This window comes from Macaca nemestrina, chromosome 16 (genome assembly GCF_043159975.1).
Source record: "Macaca nemestrina isolate mMacNem1 chromosome 16, mMacNem.hap1, whole genome shotgun sequence".
In the NCBI taxonomy this organism is placed as follows: domain Eukaryota; kingdom Metazoa; phylum Chordata; class Mammalia; order Primates; family Cercopithecidae; genus Macaca; species Macaca nemestrina.
In genome coordinates this window covers 105,192,164-105,218,395 of record NC_092140.1, presented here as the reverse complement: position 1 = coordinate 105,218,395, position 26,232 = coordinate 105,192,164, and the positions used below count along the sequence as shown (strand labels likewise).

The 26,232-nt window shown below is 38.5% G+C and overlaps 1 protein-coding gene across 5 annotated transcripts in view; it reads left to right on the top strand.

Moving 5' to 3' along the window:
• Positions 1–26,232, top strand: part of LOC105490303 (exportin 4) — a 112,545-nt gene that overhangs the window by 47,770 nt on the left and 38,543 nt on the right. For all 5 annotated transcript variants that reach the window (XM_071081671.1, XM_071081672.1, XM_071081673.1 and 2 more), the window contains 3 exons: positions 15,079–15,191; positions 20,248–20,405; positions 20,658–20,832. In XM_071081671.1, the coding sequence (XP_070937772.1) occupies positions 15,079–15,191; positions 20,248–20,405; positions 20,658–20,832 (446 nt within the window). The remainder of the gene's footprint in view (positions 1–15,078; positions 15,192–20,247; positions 20,406–20,657; positions 20,833–26,232) is intronic.

Sequence of the window (26,232 nt, the reverse complement as noted above, 5' to 3'; positions counted from 1 at the left end):
GAGAATTTTGCTTTTAGGAAATTATTCAGAAGTTTAAGTGGGTTGTATTATCAATGCATGTATCTGCTTTTTAAATTAGTTACTTAAAGTAGAGATACTTGTGTTTCATAAACTTTAAGGAACCGCTGTCTCATTTGCGGTGCTAGGATGTCTGCTGCCTGTTGATAATAGTATACAGTGGCTACCCATTTGCTGTGTGAAGTCCGATAGATCTGGATTCAAGCCTCTGCTGATCTTAGGGAAATCTCCTGGGCCTCTCTGAGTCCCAGCTTTTCCAAATGTAAAATGGGGGTGTGGATTGTTGTGTGGATTAAATGAAACTGCATTTAAAACATTCAGGAGTTACTTGCTATTTATTGAGCTCTATAATAGCCCCTTGAATTAAATAGTTCATTATATAACTAGGGGTCTTTTACACTCTTCTTTGTTGATCCAGTACGTCTCTGCAGTATAGGAAATTTAATGTGACCTGTTCTAGATGTCTTTAATCTGGGAGTCTGTTCAGAAGAAAAAGACCGATGATAAGCAGACAGGAAATAGATGTGAAGTCAGATCAGAGATCTAGGGTGGGAGTAATCTTTATTGTAACAGAGCCAAGAGGAGCTATGTTTACATACATAGAAACTCACTAATTATTTGTGGCTGGTAAAATTATGACATTTAAGGAGTGTGGTGGGGTGTAACTCCTTCTTCCTTTTAAACTTCGTCTATTCACGTAGTAGAAAGGCTGTGTCAGATAAAGTGCGTCTGACTCCTTCAACCATGAGTTCCCCAGGTTTCTTTCCCGAAAGCGGTCATGTGAGCTGCTGCGTTGTGGGGCAAAGCTTACAGCAAGGTCAGTCACCGTTTCCTTTTATTCTTATTCTGTAATCATCTTTCTCCTAATAACCAACTTTTGTCTTTAATATATTACCTTAATTCTTTCTGGTTGTCAAGAGGTGCCTAATTGCTTAGGTTTGCTTTTTAAGAAATTTTCCCTTTCAGTGTGTCAATATTTTTGTTCCAGGTTTTTTTTTCTTTCTTTCTTTTTTTTTTTTTAAATAAAGTTGGTAAGGCAGACTTTATTCAGGGGAGCCAATGGTGATAGCTGTGGGGACCACCACAACAGGATCTTGCAGTTGGGGAGAGAGATTGGATTCAACTTCTTGCTCCAGTGTTTTCAGTGGGGAAAGAAAAGATACTGAAAAACCTTGAGACATATTTTAAAAATATCAGTCCATATGGAGCTATCAAAATATTAATTATACATGTAGGGAAAAAAATCAACAAAAGTTACACTGCATATATTTTAAAGTGTCTGTTTTAAGGGAAATACAGTTGGTAGAGAGTGACTATTTCATAAAAAGAAACAGTTCTCTGGGAGTTTGGAAACAAAGCTTGTCTAAAAGTTACACACACACACAATATTTTATAAAGTATTTAGGTAAAGCTTTGGAAAACCTGTCATCTGAAAATGATAAGCAATACTGCAGTGTTGCCAAAGGAAATAATTCCTTGTTTAAAGAAAGTATATCTTGGTTTTCGACTTGAGGATATTTTGCTTCATGGCTTGTAAGTGAGTTCTTGTGTGACCTTTTCATATAGTGCCATTTGTTGGCTGACTGCACTACAGCTAAGTATTCTTTGAGTGGATTAACTTTAAGTGTGGGAGAAAGAACTTGGCAGTGAGATTAAACTAAGCTACAGATTTAGCACTCATTAGGGAAATCAATTTCAAGGAACTCAATTCTGACTAATTTCTAATTTTGTAAATTACCTGGAGATCTACCATTCAATCAGTAAGGAAAGAATGGAATAATTATGCAGCCTTGTACCATGCAGAGGGTCTAAATAATCAAATTTAACTTAGTTTAAAAGTGTTGAATTGATGCCTTTTAAAAGATGGTTTATCTGCTGGATGCGGTGGCTCACTCTTGTAATCCCAGAACTTTGGGAGGTTGAGGTGGGAGGATTGCTTGAGTCTAGGAGTTCGAGACCAGCATGGGCAACATAGCACAACCCTATCTCTACAAAAAAAATACAAATATTAGCTAGATGTGGTGGTGTGTGCCTGTAGTCCTAGCTATTCGGGAGGCTGAGGTAGGAGGATTGCTTGAGCCTGGGAGGTTGAAGCTGCAGTGAGCCATGATCATGCCATTGCACTCACCCTGGGCAACAGAAGAGACCCTGCCTCAACATAAAATAATAAAATAAAATAAAATATAAAATAAAATTTGTCTCAGGATAGACAAATAATAAATCGTGGAAAATGTGTGTTTTGATAATTTAGAATGGTGTCATGTTAAATGAGACTGTGAGTAACAATCCCCATTCATAATTTTTTCTAATCTGCTTTCTTTTTTGTATCTTTTTATATTGAGATAATTTTGTTTTTATTTATTTATTTATTTATTTATTTATTTATTTATTTATTTGAGACAGAGTTTCGCTTAGTCGCCCAGACTGGAGTGCAGTGGCGCGATCTCGGCTCACTGCAAGCTCCGCCTCCCGGGTTCACGCCATTCTCCTGCCTCAGCCTCCCGAGTAGCTGGGACTACAGGCGCCCGCCGCCTCGCCCGGCTAATTTTTTGCATTTTTAGTAGAGACGGGGTTTCACAGTGTTAGCCAGGATGGTCTCGATCTCCTGACCTTGTGATCCGCCCGCCTCGGCCTCCCAAAGTGCTGGGATTACAGGCGTGAGCCACCGCGCCCGGCCTATTTATTTATTTTTGAGACAGAATCTTGCTCTGTCACCTAGGCTGGGATTACAGGCGTGCACCACCACACCTAGCTTATTTTTGTATTTTTAGTAGAGACGGGTTTTATCATGTTGGCTACGCTGGTCTTGAACTCCTGGCCTCAAGTTGATCCACCCACCTTGGCCTGCCAAAGTGTTGGGATTACAGACATGAGCCACCGCACCTGGCCCTGACTAATTTTTTTGTTTTAATTTTTGTGGAGATGGAGTCTTGCTGTGTTGGCCAGGCTGGCCTCAAACTCCTGGCTTCAAGTGATTCTCCTCCTTCAGCCTTCTAAAGTGCTGGCATTACAGGCGTGAGCTAACGTGCCCAGCCTCAATAATAGTTTTATTGAGATGTAATTCACACACTATACTATATACCCATTTAAAATGTATAATTCAGTGGTTTTTTTTGTTTTTTGTTTTTTTTTTTTTTTTTTGAGACGGAGTCTTGCTCTGTCACCTAGGCTGGAGTGCAATGGCCGGATCTCAGCTCACTGCAAGCTCCGCCTCCCGGGTTCACGCCATTCTCCTGCCTCAGCCTCCCGAGTAGCTGGGACTACAGGCGCCCGCCACCACACCCAGCTAGTTTTTTGTATTTTTTTTAGTAGAGACAGGGTTTCACCGTGTTAGCCAGGATGGTCTCGATCTCCTGACCTCGTGATCCGCCCGTCTCGGCCTCCCAAAGTGCTGGGATTACAGGCTTGAGCCACCGCGCCTGGCCAATTCAGTGTTTTTTAGTATCTTCATAGAGTTGTACAGCAATAATTGTCAGTAGTTTTAAAACATTTTCATCATCCCAAAAAGAAACCCTGTGTCCATTAGCAGTTAGTCTGCATTTCTACCTTCTCCAGTCCTTAGCAGTCACTTTCTGTCGATGGATTTGCCTATTCTAGACCTGACGTATAAATGGAATCATATAATATGTGGTCCTTTGTGATTGACTTCTTTTTTTTTTTTTTTTTTTTGAGACGGAGTTTCACTGTTTCCCATGGTGGAGTGTAGTGGCGCAGTCTCAGCTCACTGCAACCTCCGCCTCCTGGGTGCAAGCGATTTTCCTGCCTCAGCCTCCCGGGTAGCCGGGACTATAGGCACACACCACTACACCCTGCTAATTTTGTATTTTTTAGTAGAGATGGAGTTTCACCATGTTGACCAGGCTGGTCTTGAACTCCTGGCCTCAAGTGATCTGCCCGCCTCGACCTCCCAAAGTGCTGGGATTACTGGTGTCATCCACTGCACCCATCCTGGCTTCTTTCACTTAGCATAATGATTTCAAGATCATTTGGTAGCCTGCAGCATCAATCAGTTCTTCCTTCCTTTTTATTGCCATAATAGTGTATGGATATACCACTTTTAAAATCCATTTATCAGTTGATGGACAGTTGAGTTGTTTCCCCTTTTTGACTATTGTTAATAATGCTGCTGTGAGAATTCATCTATAATTTTTGTGTGGACTTAGGGTTTCATTTCTGTTTGAGAGGCCGAGGTGGGAAGATTTCTTGAGGCCAGGATTTTGAGGGTGCAGTCAGCTGTCATCACACCACTGCACTCCAGCCTGGGCAACAGAACAAGACCAAAATGTAATTTCTTTTTTTTTTTTTGAGACAGAGTCTTGCTCTGTCCCCCAGGCTGGAGTGCAGTGGCGCAATCTCAGCTCACTACAAGCTCCACCTCCCGGGTTCATGCCATTCTCCTGCCTCAGCCTCCCGAGTAGCTGGGACCACAGGTGCCTGCCACCACGCCCGGCTAATTTTTTTGTATTTTTAGTAGAGACAGGGTTTCACCGTGTTAGCCAGGATGGTCTCGATCTCCTGACCTTGTGATCCGCCCATCTCAGCCTCCCAAAGTGTTGGGATTACAGGCGTGAGCCACTGTGCCCAGCCTGAAAAGGTAATTTCTTATATAAAGTACTGTATTAAAATATTAATTAAAATATTGAGAAAACCAACTGAAGCTGACTGAGCAGTGGCTTTAGGATGTGCATAGAGAGATACTGACAAAATAATGTAAAGAGTAAATAGATATTAATATTTAAGGGCATTAATGCTATCATAGTTAATAACTTGTATTACAGTGTTCTTAGGTCAAGATTTATGCTCATACAAAGTTTCACTAATGAAATCATAACTTGGCTGGGTGCAGTGGCTCATGCTTGTAATCCCAGTACTTTGGGAGGCCAAGGCTGGTGGATTGCTTGAGCTCAGGAGTTTGAGACCAGCCTGGGCAACATGGCAAAACCTCATGATGTGGTTTGGCTCTGTGTCCCCACCCAAATCTCATCTTGAATTGTACTCTCATAATTCCCATGTGTTGTGGGAGGGACCTGGTGGGAGATAATTGAGTCATGGGGACGGTTTCTCCCATACTGTTCTCACGGTAGTGAATAAGTCTCATAAGATCTGATGGTTTTATCAGGGGTTTCCACTTTTGCGTCTTCCTCATTCTGTCTTTGCCTGCTGCCATCCATGTAAGACAGGACTTGTTCTTCTTTGCCTTCCGCCATGATTGTTCCATATGTCTCCAGCCACGTGGAACTGTAAGTCCAATTAAACCTCTTTCTTTTGTAAATTGCTGAATCTCGGGCATGTCTTTATCAGCAGCCTGAGAATGGACTAATACACCCCATCTCTTACAAAAAATCGCCAGGTGTGGTGATACACACCTGTGACCCCATTATTTGGGGGCTGAGGCAGGAGAATTGCTTGAGCCTGGGAATCAGAGGTTGCAGTGAACTGAGATTGCACCACTGCACTCTATCTCTAGCCTGAGGGATAGAGTGAAGACTGTCTCCAAAAAAAAGAAGAAGAAGAAAGAAAAAGAAAACAAACAAATCATAACTCTTTAACATTGATTCTCATCCAGGAACAATTTTGTATGGTTGGTACATTTGGTGGTGTCTTGAGGCAATATTGATTGTAACCACTCAGGAAATGCTACTGGCAGCTGTTGGGTTGAAGCTAGGGATGCTGCTAAACATCCTAAACATCCTACAAAGCATGGAACAGCCCCACACAGGCGATTATTGGACCCGAAGTATCAATAGTCATCCACACAAAAACTTGTACGTGAATGTTCAGAGCAGTACTATATGAATAGGCTATTCATACTATATGAGTAGAAACAACCCAAATGGCTATCAGCTGATGAATGGATAAATAAAATGTGGTATATCCATATCATGGGAATATTACTTGTCATAAAAAGGCATGAGTTACTGATACATGCTACAACATATGTAAAAAACATTATACTGAGTGAAAAAAGCCATTCACAAAAGACCACAAATTCTATGATAACATTTGTATGAAATGTCCAGGATGGGCAAATCTATAGAGACAGAAAGGTTAGTGGTTACCTAGAACTGGAGTGATTGGAAGAATGTGGGAGGTGACTGCTAAAGCATACGGGGTCTTTCTGGCACAATGGAAATGTTCCAAGATTAGATCACGGTTGTGGTTGCACAAATTTGTGAATATGCTAAAATCATTGAACTGGACACTCAGTGGGTAAATTGCGTACTGTGTGAATTATGTCTTAATGAAGCCTTTAAAAGTACCCATCATGCCACAGTTTAGAAACCCACTTTACACAGGTCAGCTGCACCATTGGTAGAAGATAGAAGGAGATTGGGGTGGAGATAAAGTTGTGGGAGAGTGCCCTGATGGGGCCCTTGAAGTTAAGGAAGTAAGAGAGATGGTCCAAGGAGAAGCAGAGGATCCATGTCAGGACCTTTAGGTGCATCAGTAGTTAAAAAGCAGGAAGAAGCAAAAGAAAATAAGAAAGCCAATTAAGACAAGTGGATGGGAGAACAAGGCAGGGTGTGTTTGGGAAGCAAAGAGATGATGTTTCAAGGAATCAGGTAGTCACCATCGTCTGTTACCGACAGGTAAGATGTGTTTTATTATAGTTTTTTAAACTGATAGAATTGTAAGGAGAATGATAGAATATTAAAGCACACATATGTATAAAGCCCTTGTGAAGTATTTTCTTCTGTCCTCTCTTTTTTTGAGTAATCAGTATTTCTTCCAACTATTGTCTATTTTTACCTGGCATTGTACCCTTTAAAAAGAAAGTAGATGCAGCACACGGTGACTAACACCTGAATCTCAGCACTTTGGGAGGCTGAGGCAGGAGGATGGCTTGAGCTTGGGAGTTCAAAGTTACCTTGAGCTATGATTGCACCACTGCACTCCAGCCTGGGCAACGGAGGAAGACCTTGTCTCTTAGAACAAAAACAAACAAAAAACAAAGTTAAGTTTTCTGATTTTTAAAAATTATTATTAATTTATACAAATAGAGTCTTTCTCTGTCACCAAAGCTGAGGTGTAGTGGCATGATCATGGCTCACTGCAGGCTTGACCTCTGAGTTCAAGTGATCCTCCTGCCTCAGCCTCCCGAGTAGCTAGAACCACAGGTACACATCACACCTGGCTAATTTTTAAATTTTTTTGTAGGGCAGGGTCCCACTGTGTTGCCCAGCCTGTCCTCAAACTGTCCTGGGCTCAAGTGATCCTCCCGCTTTGGCATCCAAAAGTGCTGGGATTACAGGCATGAGCCACTGTGCTTGGCCTGGATTTATTTATTAAAGTTTTTTTTTTTTTAATTTATTTCAACGCTGTTTCATAGTTTCCAGAGTAAAAGGTTATTAAATGTATTCTAAGTACTTTTTTTTTTTGAGACTGGGTCTCACCCTGTTGCCCTGGCTGGAGTGTAGGGGTGTAATCACGGCTCACGGCAGCCTCGACCTCTTGGGCTCAAGCGATCCTCTCAACTTCAGCCTTCTGACTAGCTGGGACTGTAGCACGCTTCATGATGCTGATTTTTGTAGAGATGGGGTTTTGCTGTGTTGCTCAGACTTGTCAGTATTCTTTTATTACTCAATTGTAAATTGTTTTTTAATTTCATTTTCACACTGTACAGGGAAAAACACAAATGATTTTTGTATGTCGATCTTGTATCCTGTAATCTTGCTGAACTTGCTTATTAATGCTAATGAATTATATACATGATTATATTATCTGCAAACCATTATATTTGTTGAGGATTATTATATGTGGGTTTTCTATGTGCAGCAGGTGATTTATGAAAGCATCCACCTATCCAGACCCAGTGGTGCAAAGTCCACAGTTTCTGGGATTTGGTAGATGTTCACCCAGAGAGTAAATTCCTCTGCACTTTGTAGCCCCGTGTTACCCTGAGACTCTTGAGACAATTGACTTGCTTCTCATTCTGTTTTAGATCGTTGTTGTGCAAAGAAAGTGTCCTAGTCCTGTGGTCCTCCGTCATACCATCTTCCCCGTTTGAAAGTGGGCGCTAGGGTCCGGGGCGATCTCGTCACCGCCTCCCTCTCGTAGCTCTTCTGGTAGAGCTGCACTCGCAGGCCACGTGCCTTCTGCCTTGTTTCTGGCACGTGCGGCTTCTCTGCCGGGTCCTCTGTCTTTGCCTGATCCCCTCCTAATTGTACTTCAGCCTAGACCAGGTTGGCTTTCTTTTGCTGTGTTCTCCCCTTGCATGTTGTATATGATTTTTTTCCCGTTTGGCTCCCTTCTTGCTGTAATTTTTCATTCCTTTGATTATTTAAGTACAGTTAGCCCTCCAAATTTGTGGGTCCCACATCCTTGGATTTAACTGAGGATCAAAAATATTCTAAATAAAAAATAACAATACAACAATTAAAAAAATGCAAATTTTAAAAACAGTGCAACAATGTACATAGCACTTACATAGTGTTGGGTATTATAATTAATCTAGAGGTGATTTAAGGTATATGGGATGTTTATAAGTTACATGCAAATACGATGCCATTTTATAATAGAGACTGTGGATTTATATCAGAGCATCTCTGGATTTTGGTAACCACAGGAGGCTCTGGAACCAGTCCCCCTCCGGATATTGAGGGAGAACAGTGGTGTCTGTTTACCTACTGCACGAAGCTCTGTGAACGCATGGGCCATGCTTTTGCTCACTGCATTGTTAGACCCTAGCACAGATGCTCAGTAAATATTTATTGTTATATATTTATTATTTAATTATTGAAGGAAACTGGTTCAGAAGTATTAGCTCAGTTTTTGGATGTTTGTTTACTATAAATATAGTTCGGCTAGTAGTTCACCTGGTGTCCATAAATGCTTAAGGGTTTTGGCAATCCTAATCATAAGTGACAATATCATTTTGTAACAAGAATGTTTGGCAGGTATGTGTGGTATGTTGGCTTCAGTGATATTTCTTTTTTTAGTTTGGTTACACTGCCTTTTATTGGTATTCTATTTTTGTGGATCTGATTTGGTTTTGGTAAACTTTTTTTTTTTTAAACTTAATCTCTTGGGGGAAAGCTAACTGGATTATAGAGTAGTAATGGGATACAGAAGCTTTCACCTAAATTGGATTTCCAGTAAAGCCAGCCTTTACTGTTTGGAGGCAAGGCTTGGGAAAACATTCAGGTAAGGTCACTCCTGTCTTTCAAAGGATTTGTGGTTGCTTGGACTGTGTGGGCTGTAAGACTGGGGTCGTTGGTTCTGTGCTGTGCCAGAAGGAGAAGTAGCAGTTTTTGTTGTTAGAAAATTTAATAGCGAAAGGGATTAAATATTTAAGAAAGAAAATGGGCTTGCTGTACCTCCTGAAACTTTGTTTTACTGATGAAGTAGGGTAAAAAATAGTATGGAAAGATGAAGGGAGTAAAGCATTTATTCCTTATGTGAAATGCCCATTTTTGCTACAAGATCTATCTGTATTGTAAAGTAATCATAAGAATAGGCAGAGGAAATTTTCAGATTGTCCGTATTTGCTTGAGGATAATGTGTAGCTATTGTATGCCTCATTTAATTATTTTTTTTGAGTGTCATTCACAATCACAAAACGATACCCTTACTGAAAGTGTTAGTGGATAAACTTAATTGCATATTTAAGGACGTGTGTATTTCCAAAGATGATGTTTTCCCCCCTTCATGTTAAGATGTACGTATTTAATGATAATGCCGTTTGTCGTATGAGAACTTGAGACCGAAGATTTAGTAGGATTATCCAGTGACAGTCAGTACAGGGTGCGATTAAGCTGTCCTTCTGGCTCTCGGCCTGGTGTATGTTTGTCTCTGGCCATGCAGTTACAGAATAGGGCAGGTGGTACATTTATATATGCCTTTGATTTCTCAGAAGTTGGTGAGCTTTCCTAAGTGGAGAATTTTAGAGCTAGATAGGATTGTTGTGGGAGAGGGGGCAGGGAATGGAGAGTTGATTCTTCACTCTTCTGTGGTGCAGTCGAATTTATATGTAGCTGGAACTGATTTTCCGAGGGATTATGATGGCGTTGAGCTTAGAAGACTGGTTGGGTTTTAGCACTTCAGAATTGGATCCCTTGCCGGAACTCTTGCTACGAGGGAGTGGACTTGTATTTGGTACAGAGACCACCCCCCGCAAAAAAATCACTGTGCTGAAGGTCCTGATTCTTTGATTTGGTGAGAACATGGGAAGGTAAAGTAAGATCAGATGTGTATGACAGATTTTTTTTAAGATAGAGGGTTAGCAAAAGACTGAAAGCAGCTCTGTTTGGCTTTCTTATTGATGGAATTGTGGTTTGTTTGGTTACAAATGAATCATTCTGATAAAAATATAAATTGCATGCATTCAGTATTTATTTTTGAAAAATATATAAAGCCATAGCCCAAGAAAATTCTTGAATTATACTCTCATTTGAACTTTGGTGAAATAATAGCTATTTAGTTCCAATCTTTTGTGACTTTTATGTCTCATAAAATTTGATGAGCATATAATGAGAGACAGTTTAGTGAATAATCAGTTCATTGTCAAACTGTTCTTTTGTTGGTGACATATTCGTTGTAAAAGATAAAGAATGTAATGTCCAGATACTGTAAAATGCTAAAGTGGTGACTATAAATCAAACTTTTGAAAGTTTTAAAAGGAAACTATTGTTTTATTAAAATTATGTTTAAATGAAAGTATTGCTTTATTTAACCTTGAAATTATTTTTAAAATACTGCTTTAAGAATAGTAGTGCTAGATTTCCAAATTCTGGTGGAGTGGTTCTGTTTGTTTTTTAAGTTAAGCATCTAAGAATTATCTGGGGTGGAAATGGTATTTTTTGATTTCTTATAAGAATCAGTAAGAATTATCTGGGGTTGAAATACTATTTTTTTATTTCTTATACATACAGATAGAAATAGTCATTTGAGAATACCTGATTAAAAATGAATTACCTTAATTCTTTATATTATTTTGAATGTAAAGATATGGTCCAGATTTGTATATCGTTATTCTGCCCACATTGTGATATGCTCTTCACTAGTTTTTTTTTTCAAATTGAAAAGTAATGCATGTACATGAATAATAACAATATTTTAGGTAACAGTAAACGTTATAGAATGCATAGTAAGCCTCCCTCCCACATAGAGCCGGCATAGTCTCTTATTCAGGGGCAGCAACTTCAGCAGTTTCACGGTACAATCTGATGACTAAAACATATTTCTTGTCAGAATAGCATTGTCTTTAAATATTTGTTCTGTATAAACATTTTAATGCTGTTCCATATAAATATTTATTATACTGTTCTTTTTGGTTTTTTTTTTTTTTTTTTTTTTTGAGACGGAGTCTGGCTCTGTCGCCCAGGCTGGAGTGCAGTGGCCGGATCTCAGCTCACTGCAAGCTCCGCCTCCCGGGTTCACGCCATTCTCCTGCCTCAGCCTCCCGAGTAGTTGGGACTACAGGCGCCTGCCACCGCGCCCGGCTAGTTTTTTGTATTTTTTAGTAGAGACGGGGTTTCACCGTGTTAGCCAGGATGGTCTCGATCTCCTGGCCTCGTGATCCGCCCGTCTCGGCCTCCCAAAGTGCTGGGTGGGATTACAGGCTTGAGCCACCGCGCCCAGCCTGTTCTTTTTGTTTTATGTTTATTTAAATGCTTTTGGGAATATTAATTTTTTTTAGTAGAGTGGGATATGATTTGTAGTTACAGGATTGTAATTGTGTCTTATAAAAACTATAATACAGTACATGTGCATTTTTATTATGGTATATAATAGTGGTATTATTAGTGGTATTGCCAGGCTGGCTGATAGAAGGTGGTGAAGTCTGTGGTGTTGTAGATTAGTTTTTCAGTGGAAGGTAAGTGTAGCCTCTTTGCATGGAGCATTACAAGTGTGCATTCTTGTTAGAAGACAGACCTCATGCCAGAGATAAAAATCCTTTCCAGGTTTGGGATTGGAAAACAAAAGTAACACGGAGCTTTGTAATAATTACGGGGAAAAGTATTTTCTGATAGATATTAAATACTAACTCATAAATCTCCCATGCTCTTGGCCACATATAAGGAATTATAATCTTAAAAATATTCTGGTTACCAACATTTGAAGAAAATTGGCCACAGAATTGGGCACCAGGGACAGTGTGCTGAAAAACAGACCATGATTAGGAGAGGCTAGACCAAGATTTTAAAAAATCAGATTTCAGGGTTATTTTGAATCTGATGTTACATGAGCCATTGCAGTGAATTCCATTTTATATCTGGAAAAAGTCCTTTTTAAAACTCATGTCCATTTTCCCTTAATGTAAATAATTGATATCCAGAAGTATTAATAGAGTATATGCTTTCTATAATTTATAAAAAGGTAGAGGAGAGAATTATACGAGAATTTTGGTTTAGGTTTAATAGTTTCCTTTTGTAAGATTTCTTCCTGTATTTTCTTACTGATACTTCTGTAAGATTTATTGAATCTTTAGGTTATCATCTCGCTCTTACCAAAACACACTGTTACCCCCCTTGCTATGTTATACCTGGAAGGCATAATTAGAATGTGAGAGATTCTCATTTACTTGGAATAGAGTTTTTCATATATCCAGAAGTAGCAAAATTTATGAATACGATTCCCTTCGTTTCTGCCACCTGTGTTCGTCCTCTGTACTTGAACTGTCTGCAGCTCTTGAAGGGAGGTTTGGGCTTTCATTCTCTTGCAGTTACAGTACCTGAAGTATTTGCCTTCTTACTCTCAGGGATCATACATCTGCTAACTACTAACATGGTAAATGGTCAGGTTTGAGGCCAACCATTTTGTTATGGTTATGTGAACCCATTTATCTGTTTCATATCCTAACTAATTTAAAAATAAAATCATAACACCTTTTATAAGCATATGAAATATTACAAAATCATTAATTTCCTAGTTGAAAATGTTACATATGTATATTTCATTTGTTAGATTTGGCATATTGAAAATAAAGAGAAGTAAAACTAGGAAAGAGTAAGTGAAATGTATTTAAATTTTTATGAAGTATGAAGAATTGGCCAGGTGTGCTGGCTGATGCCTATAATCCTTGCACTTTGGGAGGATGAGCCAGGAGGATCGCTTGAGCTCAGGAGTTCAAGACCTCCCTGGGCAACATAGTGAGATGCTGTCTCATTTTTAAACACACACACACACACACACACACACAACACAAATAATTGATTGCCTTACTCAGAAGATTTATTTCATGTACTAAAGCCTTTGCCATCCCATTATTGTGGAAACTTTCAAAGATATACAATAGTAGAGAGAATACCCAGCTTTAAACAGCCAGTCTTGTTTCATCTGTGCTCTGCCATCCCCAGACTATTTTGAAGCAAATCCTAGGTGTCCGATAAATCAGTATATTGTAGTATTGGTTGAAGAACACAGCATTGGTCTTAGACCACGATCGGTGCCTCGTAAGAAAATGGGCTCACTGTCTGTTGATAGCTCTTAGTGTTCATGGGCTGATTGTTTTCCCCTCTTTTTAAAATCAGGCTTCTTTCTTTTGGCTTTTCTGGCCTTCACCTCTTTCCCTGTACCTCCACAAGGGGGCAGATAAAGGAAGAGAGAAGGGAAGTTTAAATGAACCAGATTTGAGTTTCACTTTTGTTAACCAGTCGGAGAGAGTTGCAGAGGATTTTGGGGGTGACTTTTCAGAAACAAGCAGTGACTTTTCTTCTTGAAACAACTCATAGTGCCCCCCTTGCTCTTCAGAGACCAAATAGAACTAGCTATTTTAAAGGGGGTTAACAAATAATCTTAAAAAAAAAAAAAAAAAGGTTTCCAGAGCATTATTACAGCCTTTAATTTTCTCTGTGAATAATAATTTTTCTGTAAAAATAACGATTTAGACTTTTCTCAAAATATAGTATTTGAATTTCTATCTACTTTTTTCAGACGATAGCTCTGGGTGATTGTCATTAAGATTTCTCACTGAGTTGCATAGTCGAAGTATTTTAGCTGGACATTTGATTACCAATGGAAGGGGCATAACCACTGTTTTTTGTTTGTTTGTTTGTTTGTTTTGAGACAGAGCCTCTCCCTGTCACCCAGGCTGGAGTGCAGTGGTGTGGTCACGGCTCACTGCAACCTCCGCCTCCCATGTTCAAGTGATTCTCCTGCCTCAGCCTCCCAAGTAGCTGGGATTACAGGTGCATGCCACCACGCCCAGCTAATTTTTGTATTTTCAGTAGAGATGGGTTTCACTCTGTTGGCCAGGCTGGTCTCGAACTCCTGACCTCAGGTGATCTGCCCGCCTCGGCCCTCCAAAATGCGGAGATTACAAGCGTGAGCCACCATGACCGGCCAAGTTTTCTCATTTCTTAAAAGCCTCAGTTACTGTGGCGGTATCAATAAATAGTATTCATAAAAACCTACAAATATATATGATGGTTGCTTTATTTATGGTAAAACAGTATTCTGTTTGAAGCATGTTTGAAATTGAATGCCTGAACACCATATAAATTGCTTTTTAGTCTGTGGGAATTTTAAATAAGCATCTATGAAGTTTTTTGTTGGATTATTTCTTTGTCTTGATGTTTAGATACTATGACCTGTGGGAGTTGTTTTTCTTTGATGTTATATGTGTTTACTCTTTTTGTTCTTTTGTTTTCCCAGTGAATATATTTCTTTTGGAAAAATGCTATTTTTCCAAGTAGACAATGTGAGACTCACATTTTGTATATGTGGTGTTAATTGTTGCAAGATATTGGGGGAAATGATGGGATAAACTTGCAGAAATTGATTCTTTTTGCATGAATTTTGGCATATGCTTTGCAATAAGAGTATTTCCTTCTGTTGCCACTATTAAATTCTCTGGTTTTCAAAGTTTCTGTATGCCTACAGCATGACACATAATTACAATGAAAGCATTACCTTACATTCCTGTAACATTCTTTTTTCCCCCAGGCACTTAATGCCTTTTATTCCTTAGCTTCATGCATGAATTATGTAGCATATGTGAAGAGGCTTAAACTGTTACCATTACAAATTCTTTCTAGATGGCTCCTGTTATATTTAGGATACACTTATACTTTAGACAAAGTAAGAATGTTATTGTTGTTGACCTTGACACCAAATAACTGGGCAGACATTATATAGCTATGTTTGAATCCTCGCAAAATGTGCTGTTGAAGCCAACAGAGTCCTGGCGGGAGACTCTTCTGGACAGCAGAGTTATGGAGCTTTTCTTCACAGTAAGTTGCAGTCTTCCTCTCTGGTAGCAAGAGCCATAGAAGAGAGGAAATGCCTTGGCGTGTTTCTTAAGTCAAACAAAACAGATTGCTTTTCTCCCCTAAAGTCTTATCTTCTCATCAATATAGCTGCTTAAATAGAAATTATTTTAAAAGTTTCTTGCTAATTTATAAAAATGTCACATAGTTATGAAGGGCTTAATATCCTAGAGCAGAAGTTCTCAAACTTTTAATTTTAGGACCCCTCTATACTCTTAAAAATTATTGAGAACTCCAAAGAGCTTTTCTTTATATAGGCTATGTTTATCCTATTAAAAATTCAAACGAAACTTTACAAAATAATGTGTTAAAAAGTAACAATAAGAAACGATTACATATTAACATAAGTAACATTTTAATTAACTATTTTTGAAAACAAAGCAAGTTTAATGAGAAGAATAGCATTGTTTTGCATTTTTGTAAATCTATAATATCAGACTTAATCCACTTTTAACCCGTGTGACAGTGAGAATGGGAAACGCAGCTGCTGTCTTCATGTTATATGCAAATAGTTTTTACCTGTGTGACAGTGACAGTGGGAGATGCAGATACTGTCTTCATAGTATTATGCAGTAGTTTCTTGTCACAGGCAACCTGACAGGCTTTTAAAAAGCTTCAGGGATCCCTGGACCACAGTTTGAGAACTGCTATTCTGGAGTGTAGGTTTTATACTTCTTATATTTATGAGCCATTAGTGAAGTTGGTATTATTGAATAGCAGTTTATCTCATGTATAACTTTAGACAGTCCTCTTTATTATTGGCTAAATACCAAGATGTAAGCAGTATGTTCCCAATTGACCAATGTGTATCCTAATAGAGCAGTCAAAAGCTGGACAAACAATTTGTGTGTGTGCATTTATGTGTTGGATGCTAATTTGCAGTTATAGGTTGAATATACAAGTTAGTTAGATATAATGATGAGGACAAAAGCCCAAGTAAAAACCAATTAAAAGTAGAAAAGCTATTTTGCTTAATCCCAATTGTTAATTTTAGTTTCTTTTCATTTGTTTTAAAAATATAGATGAGCCCTTCAACTGCCTTTTTCTGATTGAACCATTTAAAATAAAGTAGTTACGTGGTATGTATTTTAAGATATCTAGAACAAGGTTATCCATGGGTATATATAAAAGATATTTTCTATAGAAATATTCAGACTGACCATTAAATCACCTTGTGGTTTCTTTTTAAAATCAGACAAATGATGGCTGAAACCACTGTCAAGATCAAAGGGATAATTGTAACTAAATTTTGAAATTCCGTGGCCTGCTTCATCTGACAGGAATTGTTTTGATACGAATCCAAGTCCAAGTCTTTGTATTATGCACTTGACTGAAAGTCGATTCCACTCCAGCAGTTTTTGAAAAGGTGAAAAACTTGCTGGCAGTACTGGAAACAGCTCTACCAAATCTGAACAGCTGTCTAGACAAACCAGACAGCTGCTCCTGTCAGCTGTGAACAACCACATGCAAATAACTTTTGAATTTGAAAGTTAACCCTTTTTTGCTTTATTTGAACAATTTTTGGGTTTGTAGCTATTTTCACTTAAGCAGTTTATGAACAAGTTTGTTACTTGTTTTAAAAATGAGAATGGCTAATCTTTTTATTTAATTCTGGTTAAATTTAATTTTAGTTATATGAATTTATTGCCTAATTTAAAGTACTTTTCCACTGGATATCACTTGTGCTAGATTTGGATAACCATCAGTATACTGTTGCATAAGAGCAAGACTTTAAATATGTTAATCTTAAGACTTTAAATATGTTGGAATACTTTGGGTTGCATTCTGCCCTACTGAAGTTTACAAACTTCTTGATTTTTTTTTCCTTCCATAAGGTCTTGGGGAAAAAAACCCACTTTCATTGTGTTTTCTTCCTACCTTTTTGACCAGAGCCGTCTTGATCTCGCTTATAGTCTCTTCCTTCTTTGCTCATCCCATAAATATTGGCATTCCTATCTTGATTCTCAACGTTGCTGACTCTGTACACTTTCCTGTGGCTCTGTTTGACACGTAGGACTTCAGGCATTGGTTCCCAGATGACTCCTCCATCTATATTCAGCACAGCCTGCTCCAGAGTTTCAGAGCCTTATAATCCAAGTGCTTACTGGATGTTTTAATTTGGATGGCCCACAGACATCTCAGATTTAACATGTTCCAGTAGAATTCGTCATCTTCCTTACTTGCTTCTCCTTCCTTGTATTCCTTTTTTTGATGCATAGCCTTGCCGTTCACCTCACTGGGCGTCCTGCTGGTCTTTGCTTTCCCTTATCCCTCTGTCCTTTTCCCATATTCAGGTGGTGACTCAGCTTTCCGTTTTATAATATAGTTTATAGTGAAATACATGTTCAGATATGGAGGAACTCTTTTGTAATGATGATATTGGAAGAAAGGCAAGAATTTATGTTGTATAAAAATTAAGCATTTATTAATAGTTTTATGTGGTTTATATTTCAGGTAACATAAATTAAGTTTGAACAGCACACACTGTCTCGAAAGACAGTTATTTATTTTAACTTTTTAGTTATTTCATTAGCTATTTCATTGCGGGTATTCTTTCTTTTGATTGCTCGCTTCGAGACCATAATGAACATTTAAGATTGTGAGATGGAATTTTTTTTTTTGTTTTTTTGAGGCGGAGTCTTGCTCTGTCTCCCAGGCTGGAGTGCAGTGGCATGATCTTGGCTCACGGCAAGCTGCACCTCCTGGGATCACGCCATTCTCCTGCCTCAGCTTCCCAAGTAGCTGGGACTGTAGGCTCCCACCACCACACCCGGCTAATTTTTTTTTTTTTAATTTTTGTATTTTTTATTAGAGATGGGGTTTCGACTTGTTAGCCAGGATGATCTCGATCTCCTGACCTTGTGATCCGCCTGTCTCAGCCTCCCAAAGTGTTGGGATTACAGGCGTGAGCCACCACGCCCAGTCCAGATGGATTCTTATTGTCCCAGATTACATTGTGTCTGTTGACAGAATGTCTCCCTGGATAGCATGCTTAAATGCTGATTAGCTTCTAAGGCATCGTGATAAAAATTTAATTACAGATTTCAGATAAAGAATTTATAAGAGTGAGTTGTGTTCAGAAGTTTGTGAACTAGACAGTGTGCATATATGAATTTGTCTATTGTACTTGGAATTTACTATATAAAACTTAAAATACATTAGAATATAGTTTGAAAAATATTTGTATTCTAGACCAAGAATTTGCAGACATTTTTTGTATAGGGCCAGATAGTAAACACTTTAGGCTCTGCAGGTCATATGTTCATATTCAACACTGCCATTGTAGTACAGAAGCAGCTGTAAATGATATATAAATAAGCATGGTAGTGTTCCAGTAAAGCTTTTTGATGGTCATTAAAATGAATTTTGGCTGGGCGTGATGGCTCACGCCTGTAATCCCAGCATTTTGGGAGGCCAAGGTGGGCAGATCACCTGAGGTCAGGAGTTTGAGACCAGCCTGGCCAACTTGGTGAAACCCCGTCTCTACTAAAAATACAAAAATTAGCCAGGCATGGTGGCAGGCGCCTGTAATCCCAGCTACTCAGGAGACTGAGGCAGGAGAATCGCTTGAACCGGGGAGGCGGAGGTTGCAGAGAGCCAAGATTGCACCATTGCATTCCGTCCAGCCTGGGCAACAAGTGAAACTCTGTTTCAGGAAAAACAAACAAAAAAAAGAATTCTGTATAATTTCCACAGGTCACAAAATCACAAAATATTATTTTTGTTGGTTTTCCCCCAACCATACAAAAATGGAGGAAAAAAACCCAACAACAACCATTCTTAGCTCACAGCCATATAAAAACAGGCGTGGGCCAAATTTGGCTTATGGACTGTGGTTTGTTCTAGTCCAAAGAGTATAGCGTATTTTAAGCATGTCAGTAGATCAGTTAGCTTTGTAATGTTAGAGATTATTTAGTATTTTAAATTTCATTACTAGAACCTTAAGAAGTTCAGGGATTAGGGATTAATGGTCTCAGTGAACAAGGATTTACTGAGTTTTCATTGTGGCTCAGCATATACCAGTGAGTACTTAAATGTTCTGACCGCAAGTAATTGAGAAACAGTTTGCCTAGTCAAAGTGAATATAACCGAAAACTATGAGTTCGGTGTCACACATTTACAAAAGAGAGAGAACTTTGTGTGGGAAAGAAAAGAGCTAGAGTAGTTAAGTACCTCGGCAAGTACAAAATGGTACATCCAACATTAAGTGTTGGATGGATTAAGATTAATAATGATCATATTTCTTCACTGAATTTTCCTTGGCTCTATTATGAAACCTTTAACATCTGAGAATATTAATACTATAAAACTAGGGAGCAGTATTTCAAGAGCATTTCCTTCATGCAGAACACTATTCCAGGTGTTTCATGTCCGTATTGTATCGTTGAAATAAAATTTAGGTGAGCTTTAAATGGATTTAAGTATAATTTACATTTTGTATTCAAAATCTTTTAGCATTTATTAATAGCAATGATGTAGGTTAAACTGAGATTCAAACAAATTGTAAGTGAACTGAGAATTAATAAAAGAGTGTGCTTATATTTCGGTTGAATGAATGCGTGAATGTCTAGGGATTCAATGGTATATTGCTTTTCTAAGTGTGCAACTGTTTACTTCCACTAAAGCAGCATCTATATACTCTTGATTGAACTTGTCTGCTAACTTTAGCAAGAAGCTGTAGCTAGGCATAGTTAGCATAATACAGATGACTGTCGTTGTTGCTGTTTTTAGAAGAAGCAGTGTGTCTGACTGGCTGGCATCTGTTTCTCTCTTTGTCATAACATGCTGGAGACGGATCAATTTTCAAAATGTAGGTAGCCCTCAGTTAAAAATCAATTGATATGTTTAAAATAATGGCCTGTAAAGTGAACACCTTTCTAAATTTAGTTTAATTCAGGAATTAATTTTCTGGAAATAACCAGCTACAGTGAATTTTTCTCTTACCTCATTCGGCATGGTAGACACGTGACCCTTACAAATGAAGAATTTATATTTATGGATTAGTAATTCTTTCTAACAGGTACATCGAAAAATCAGAGAAGATTCAGATATGGCACAAGATTCTCTGCAGTGCCTTGCCCAGTTAGCTTCTCTTCATGGACCCATCTTCCCTGATGAAGGATCACAAGTTGATTATCTCGCACACTTCATTGAGGGATTACTGAATACTATCAATGGGTAGGTATACTTGCCCTTTGCAGCTGAAAAAGGAACTCTATGTTTTGTGTGTAACAGTAGAAGAAAAAAAAGAACTAGTTGTTTTTCGCCGTTATATTTTGAAGTAAAGTCATATGGGTAATTTGTAATTAATAAACAAAGACATACCTTTTAAAATGAATCAGTAACGATATTTGCTTGTTTGGAAATGAGCTATTATATTAATAATTTTTCTTTTACTGCCACGTAATAATACTCATTCCTTGGTTTTAGAATTGAAATAGAAGATTCTGAAGCTGTGGGCATCTCCAGCATTATCAGCAACCTGATAACCGTGTTCCCACGAAATGTGCTAACCGCCATTCCAAATGAGCTTTTCTCCTCCTTCGTTAACTGCCTCACACACCTCACTTGTTCTTTCGGGCGAAGTGCTGCATTGGAAGAAGTGGTGAGTGACTATTCTAAAGTAAATTGTGTCAGGTTTTCACAAAGACATTTGTGGTGCCTTTGGAACATTTCTCATGGAAAGTAATTATTTTGAGTGCTAGCTATTAAAATGACCATTTTGTTTAGGTGTGCAAATTATTTGGGAAACATGACCTTTAAAAATTTGTGGATGAAAATAGTTTTGTTGGTGATAGTAACTGGTCTTAAGCGTTTAATTTTGAGATACTTTAGTACCCAAATATAGGAGACAGAATGAAATGAGCTGTGGTTTGTTCAACACAATTTTTCACATAAAAATTACGTTGAAAGCTCATTCTAACAGCAAAAACGTTGTTTACAGGGTGCTACTGTGGTGTGGTGTAGTTAGGCATAATTTTATTTTTTGAGAATTTTTTACTTTGGACTTATTTGGCAATTATGTAAACATAATTTGGTTCAAATCATTGTAACCTTGCTTGTTTTCATTTGACTGTGCGCTCTAATTTTTTGGATGGTAATGCTTTAATAGTGTATCCTGGTAGAATTTAATTTACATTGAAATTAAGACCGATAATACTAAAGATGTTTTTTGGTATAAATTTTCAAATGTGTGTTTTCCATATTTTATATTTAAATTTAGAAAACATCTACTAAAACCCCTTGGCAACACAGCTGCTTTTGTAACAGTTACTGTGAATAGCTATATTAATCATGGAAAAAAATTGATTTCATTCCACAAAGTAGTGATTACATTGTTGAAACTAATTTTTCTTTTTATGAATCAAAATGTGAATTTTTTTGAAAAGCTGTAAAAGGAATGTAGATATTTTGTTAGAATTTCATGTTAAATTGTAAGTTGTTTTGGTTAGATTCTGCCAATGTGTATGTGAGTTTTTTGTATCCCTTCAGAGGTGTTCAGAGAATAGGGAACTCGAGATGATTATGTTTATGTAATTGGGCACTTTCATGATTTGATGAGGAAAGGATCCAGGTCAGACAAGTGTTTATGTGGTGGAGAAAATGTAGTAACAGAAGGGTAGAAGTTTAAAGGCATGATAGGTAGATTTGAATGTTTCAGAGGGATAATTTATGTTCTAAACTTAAAAATCCAGGGTAATTTTGAGTATTTACGCTTTACTCACACTTCTTTCAGATGATCACAGATTCTGAACTAGTCAGGTTTTATTTAACATGAATTCCTTGCACTTTCCCTCTCCCCCTTAGTTTATTTTCTCTTCTAAACCAGGTGGATTAAAGAGCATGTTGAGCCTATATTTAGAAACTAAGCTACCTTTTAGTTTCTGCTTGTGAGTTAAGCGTGTTCCTAAACATTTTAAAGAATTGCTGGAAGATATACGGCATCCTTGATTTGCAGATTTTAAGTACAGAATTTATTTATTTTGAGGTCACTGACATCTTGACAATTTTTCCTTCAAGATTTGACATAGGAGTATTGAAATATAGAAAGCCTACATGCATTTGCAGAGAAGTATATGTGTATTGTGCTTATTTCAGGCATGCTCTAGTGATGAACCTGACGGGTTTCATTCAAGAAAAGTATTATTTATTTTCATTTATTTTACTCAATTTTTAATTGAGCTGTTTATGATATTTAAAAATTATTTTTAAAAATAATTGGTCACCTATTGAAAAGGACAGAGGGATAAGTTTTGCATTAGTCATGGAAACCAGGTTGGGGATGTGTGGTGAAGTTGAGGGCTAACGGGGTGGCCCATGCATGATGACTTTATTGAAGAGTAAACCTCCTAAATGTCATCTCAGCCTCAAGCGGTTTCCGTTGTATCTTGTGTATGCTGGGAGTAGAGGACCAGGGGAGTGTACAGCTGATACCAGAAATAGAGAAACAAATCCAGCCAAACCAAATTGGACCTCTGGGACAGAAACCGTTTCATCTTTTGTTTTCTTGGGCACCCAGTGATTGTAGTAATAGGATGTAATACATAGTTGTCCTGAGATGGAAAAGTATGTAAAGACATGATCTTTTTTTTTTTTTTTTGAGATGGAGTCTCGCTGTGTCGCCCAGGCTGGAGTGCAATGGCATGGTCTTGGCTCACTGCAACCTCCACCTCCCAGCTTCAAGCGATTCTTCTGCGTCAGCCTCCCGAGTAGCTGGGATTACAGGCGCCCGCCTCCACACCTGGCTAATTTTTGTATTTTTAGTAGAGACGGGGTTTCACCATGTTGGCCAGGCTGGTCTTGAGCTCCTAACCTTGCGGTCCACCCACCTCGGCCTCCCAAAGTGCTGGGATTACAGGTGTGAGCCACCGCACCTGGCCAAGACGTGATCTTTTAAGTAAAATTTGGTAAATTGAGGCATATTAAAGAAATGAGTTCGGGAGTTAGCATGGGATGGAAAGATGTGAACTTTGAGGGAGACCGTACAGCTATGGGCCAAACAATCATGAAGGGTGAGAGCTCAGGCTGCGTCACTTGTTTTGAGCATGTTTCCTCATTGGTGAAGTCAGGGTACGAATTCCTTCCACTGCTTTATGACATGGATTAACTGCATGAAAAGTACCTGTATAGGCCGGACTCGGTGGCTCACGCCTGTCATCCCAGCACCTTGGGAGGCTGAGGCAGGCCGATTGCCTGAGGTCAGGAGTTCGAGACCAGCCTGCCAAACATGGCAAAACCCCTTCTCTACTAAAAGTACAAAAAATTAGCCAGGCATGGTGGCGGGCGTCTGTAATCCCAGGTACTCGGGAGGCTGAAGCAGGAGAATCACTTGAACCCGAGAGGCGGACGTTGCAGTGAGCCAAGATCATGCCACTGCACTCCAGCCTGGGTAACAAGAGCGAAACTCTGTCTCAAAAAAAAAACACCGGGGGGGGGGGGGGACCTGCATAGTGTGCAATAATTTATTACAGGCAATAACATGTAGAATAATAATTTTAAAAATGAACCTTTAAAATAATAGCTTTTATTGAAAGCTTGTGTGCACTCTTACCACATAAGAACAACTGTTGGGTTTTGTTTGGTGCGAACCAAATATATTTCTAATTTTTAGAAATTATTTTTAAAATGGTTTTTACAATCTTAATTTTGTGAAATCCTGAAAGTTTTTTTCCAGTAGGCAAACAGGTTTCACACGTAAGACTTTGTGTTACTGTAAGAATACTTTCTTCAGAGCTGTGTTTGTTTAGGAATATATACAGATTATCATCTTTTTAAATAGGAATTCATGTCTTTGATGGTGATTATGTTGTGTAGCGAGGGAAAAAGAGTATCTTCACAGGGAGAAACATTCTTGATACTAATGTGTGTTTTTGAAACCCATGTCATGAAGCCACCTTGCTTGGCGTCTTTAGCATGTGAGTGAAGAGATGTTTGTGAGTACCCTGACTTGCGGTTAACTGAGAGTGTGTGTTCACAGAGAGCAGTTCCAGTGTCCAGCCAGCTTCTCTGTGGCTGCAGGTTTCTGGATAATACTTTAGGCTTCTTGGAGGCAAGAATTTTTTCATTATACCCAGAAATCAGATTATTATCTATTGCTGAACCGAAGAGGTGAGAATGAATGTGAAAATGAAAAAGTATTGCCTTAAAGATTAAAATCCTGCTGGGTGCAGTGGCTCACGCCTGTACCTTGGGAAGCTGAGGCAGGCAGATCACCTGAGGTCAGGTGAGGAGACCAGCCTGGCCAAAATAACATAGCGAAGCTCCGTCTCTACTGAAAATACAAAAATTAGCCAGGCATGGTGGCGGGTGCCTGTAATCCCAGCTACTGAGGAGGCTGAGGCAGGAGAACTACTTGAATCCGGGAGGCAGAGGTTGCAGTGAGCTGAGATCATGCCACTGTACTCCAGCCCGGGTAACAGAGCAAGGCTTTGTCTCAAAAAAAAAAAAAAAAAAAAAAAAAAAAAAAATTAAAATTCTATCAATAATTGTTCATATTAATACACCAACTATTTTATAAAAGATTTATAATAGTACATGCATTTGAATTGGTTCAGTGAAATTCATGGAGAATATGACTTGAACTCTATACTCTAGTTTGTTTCTTGGTTTCTTTTATAATTAACCATTTTGAGTTCAGCCAAGTAGGTGAAGCCGTGCAGTATGTTGCTACACGAGTAGAGCAGCCTTCATAGCATTGAGGTATTTTGTATATGCATTTTGATGTGTGTGTTGTGTATAAGGGCGACGGTGATAAATAACAATTTATAAAGGAAGAACCTTACATCTAGTTTTAGTATATTTGTAGCCTAATCTCAAGACTAGCAGGACAAGGTAGTCATGACAAAGGTACTTGATAAAGTTTTTAGGAAGTTTATTATAGAATGTAATGCAATAAAATAAATTTGCAATTTGTTGAGTGAGTGAGTGTATTTAGAGGTCAGCATTCTTGATTCAGAATCTAATTTCTCTGGCTTGTTGGGTAATTACTTTGTAGAGAGGTGATGTGACAAAAAGGAAGCCATAAATTGTAGCCAAATTACAGATTGAGAAGTGGGGAGCATACATTTCAGGATACCTCAGTAATAAGAGGGAAAACAATACTTGTTCTGTGGGACAGTGCGTCAGTGCAGTGTAACTGTGTCGTCTGCCTTGCACCTTCACCCATGAAAGGATGGGTTGTTTGAAGATCCTTGCCAGTCTCCCCGCCAAACGGTTCTTGTAGCTATAAAAGAGTAAATCGATGATACTGGAGAGAGCAAGCTGGCTGTCCAGCGCCTCCCACCCATCAAGCACGTTCATTTCCTCTGCTCAAAAGATAGAAGAAGAAATGAAATCCAGGAGTATTTTTTAAACCTTGCACATTAAAAGTATACTTTTTAGAAATAATAATAATAGTTTTAGCTCTACCAGGATATTTGGAAGAAAACTAGTTACTCTTTTACCTTAAATACAGATTCTTATTAAAAGAAGTGTTTTAAGAATTACTTTTACGTTTTAATTCTAATTGGAAGATAATATTACCATGCAATATTTCATGACTTGTATGAGTCAGCTCTGATTGTTTAAATCTGCTTTACCAGTCCTAGTACGGAACCAGTGTTAAGTTTCACAGAATTCTTGCTCCTTAGAGTGCAGTGGATTTAGAATAAAGCTTACTTACTGTCATGACTATTGTTCCATATCATATCCCTCATATTGCTTGTTATGCTAGTGTTAGAAACATAACTAGATCCAATGGACCTGGGGTTCAAAAATGAATACTAGAGTGAGGTAGAAAAGGATTTCTAAAGCATTTTCATAGTATGTGGAAAAGATTTTTTTAAAAAAGCAAAAGAAAGAAGGGATTGCCCTTTTACCCCATGTAAGCCGAGTGAGTCCCCGAGATGGCAGCTGCTGTTCAGCTTTGTTAAGTCTGTATTGAAGCACTTACCGTGTGCCGGGAACAGTGTCTTACCGTGGGTGCCGGGAATGGTGTCTTACCGTGTGTGCATTCCTTACATTGAGA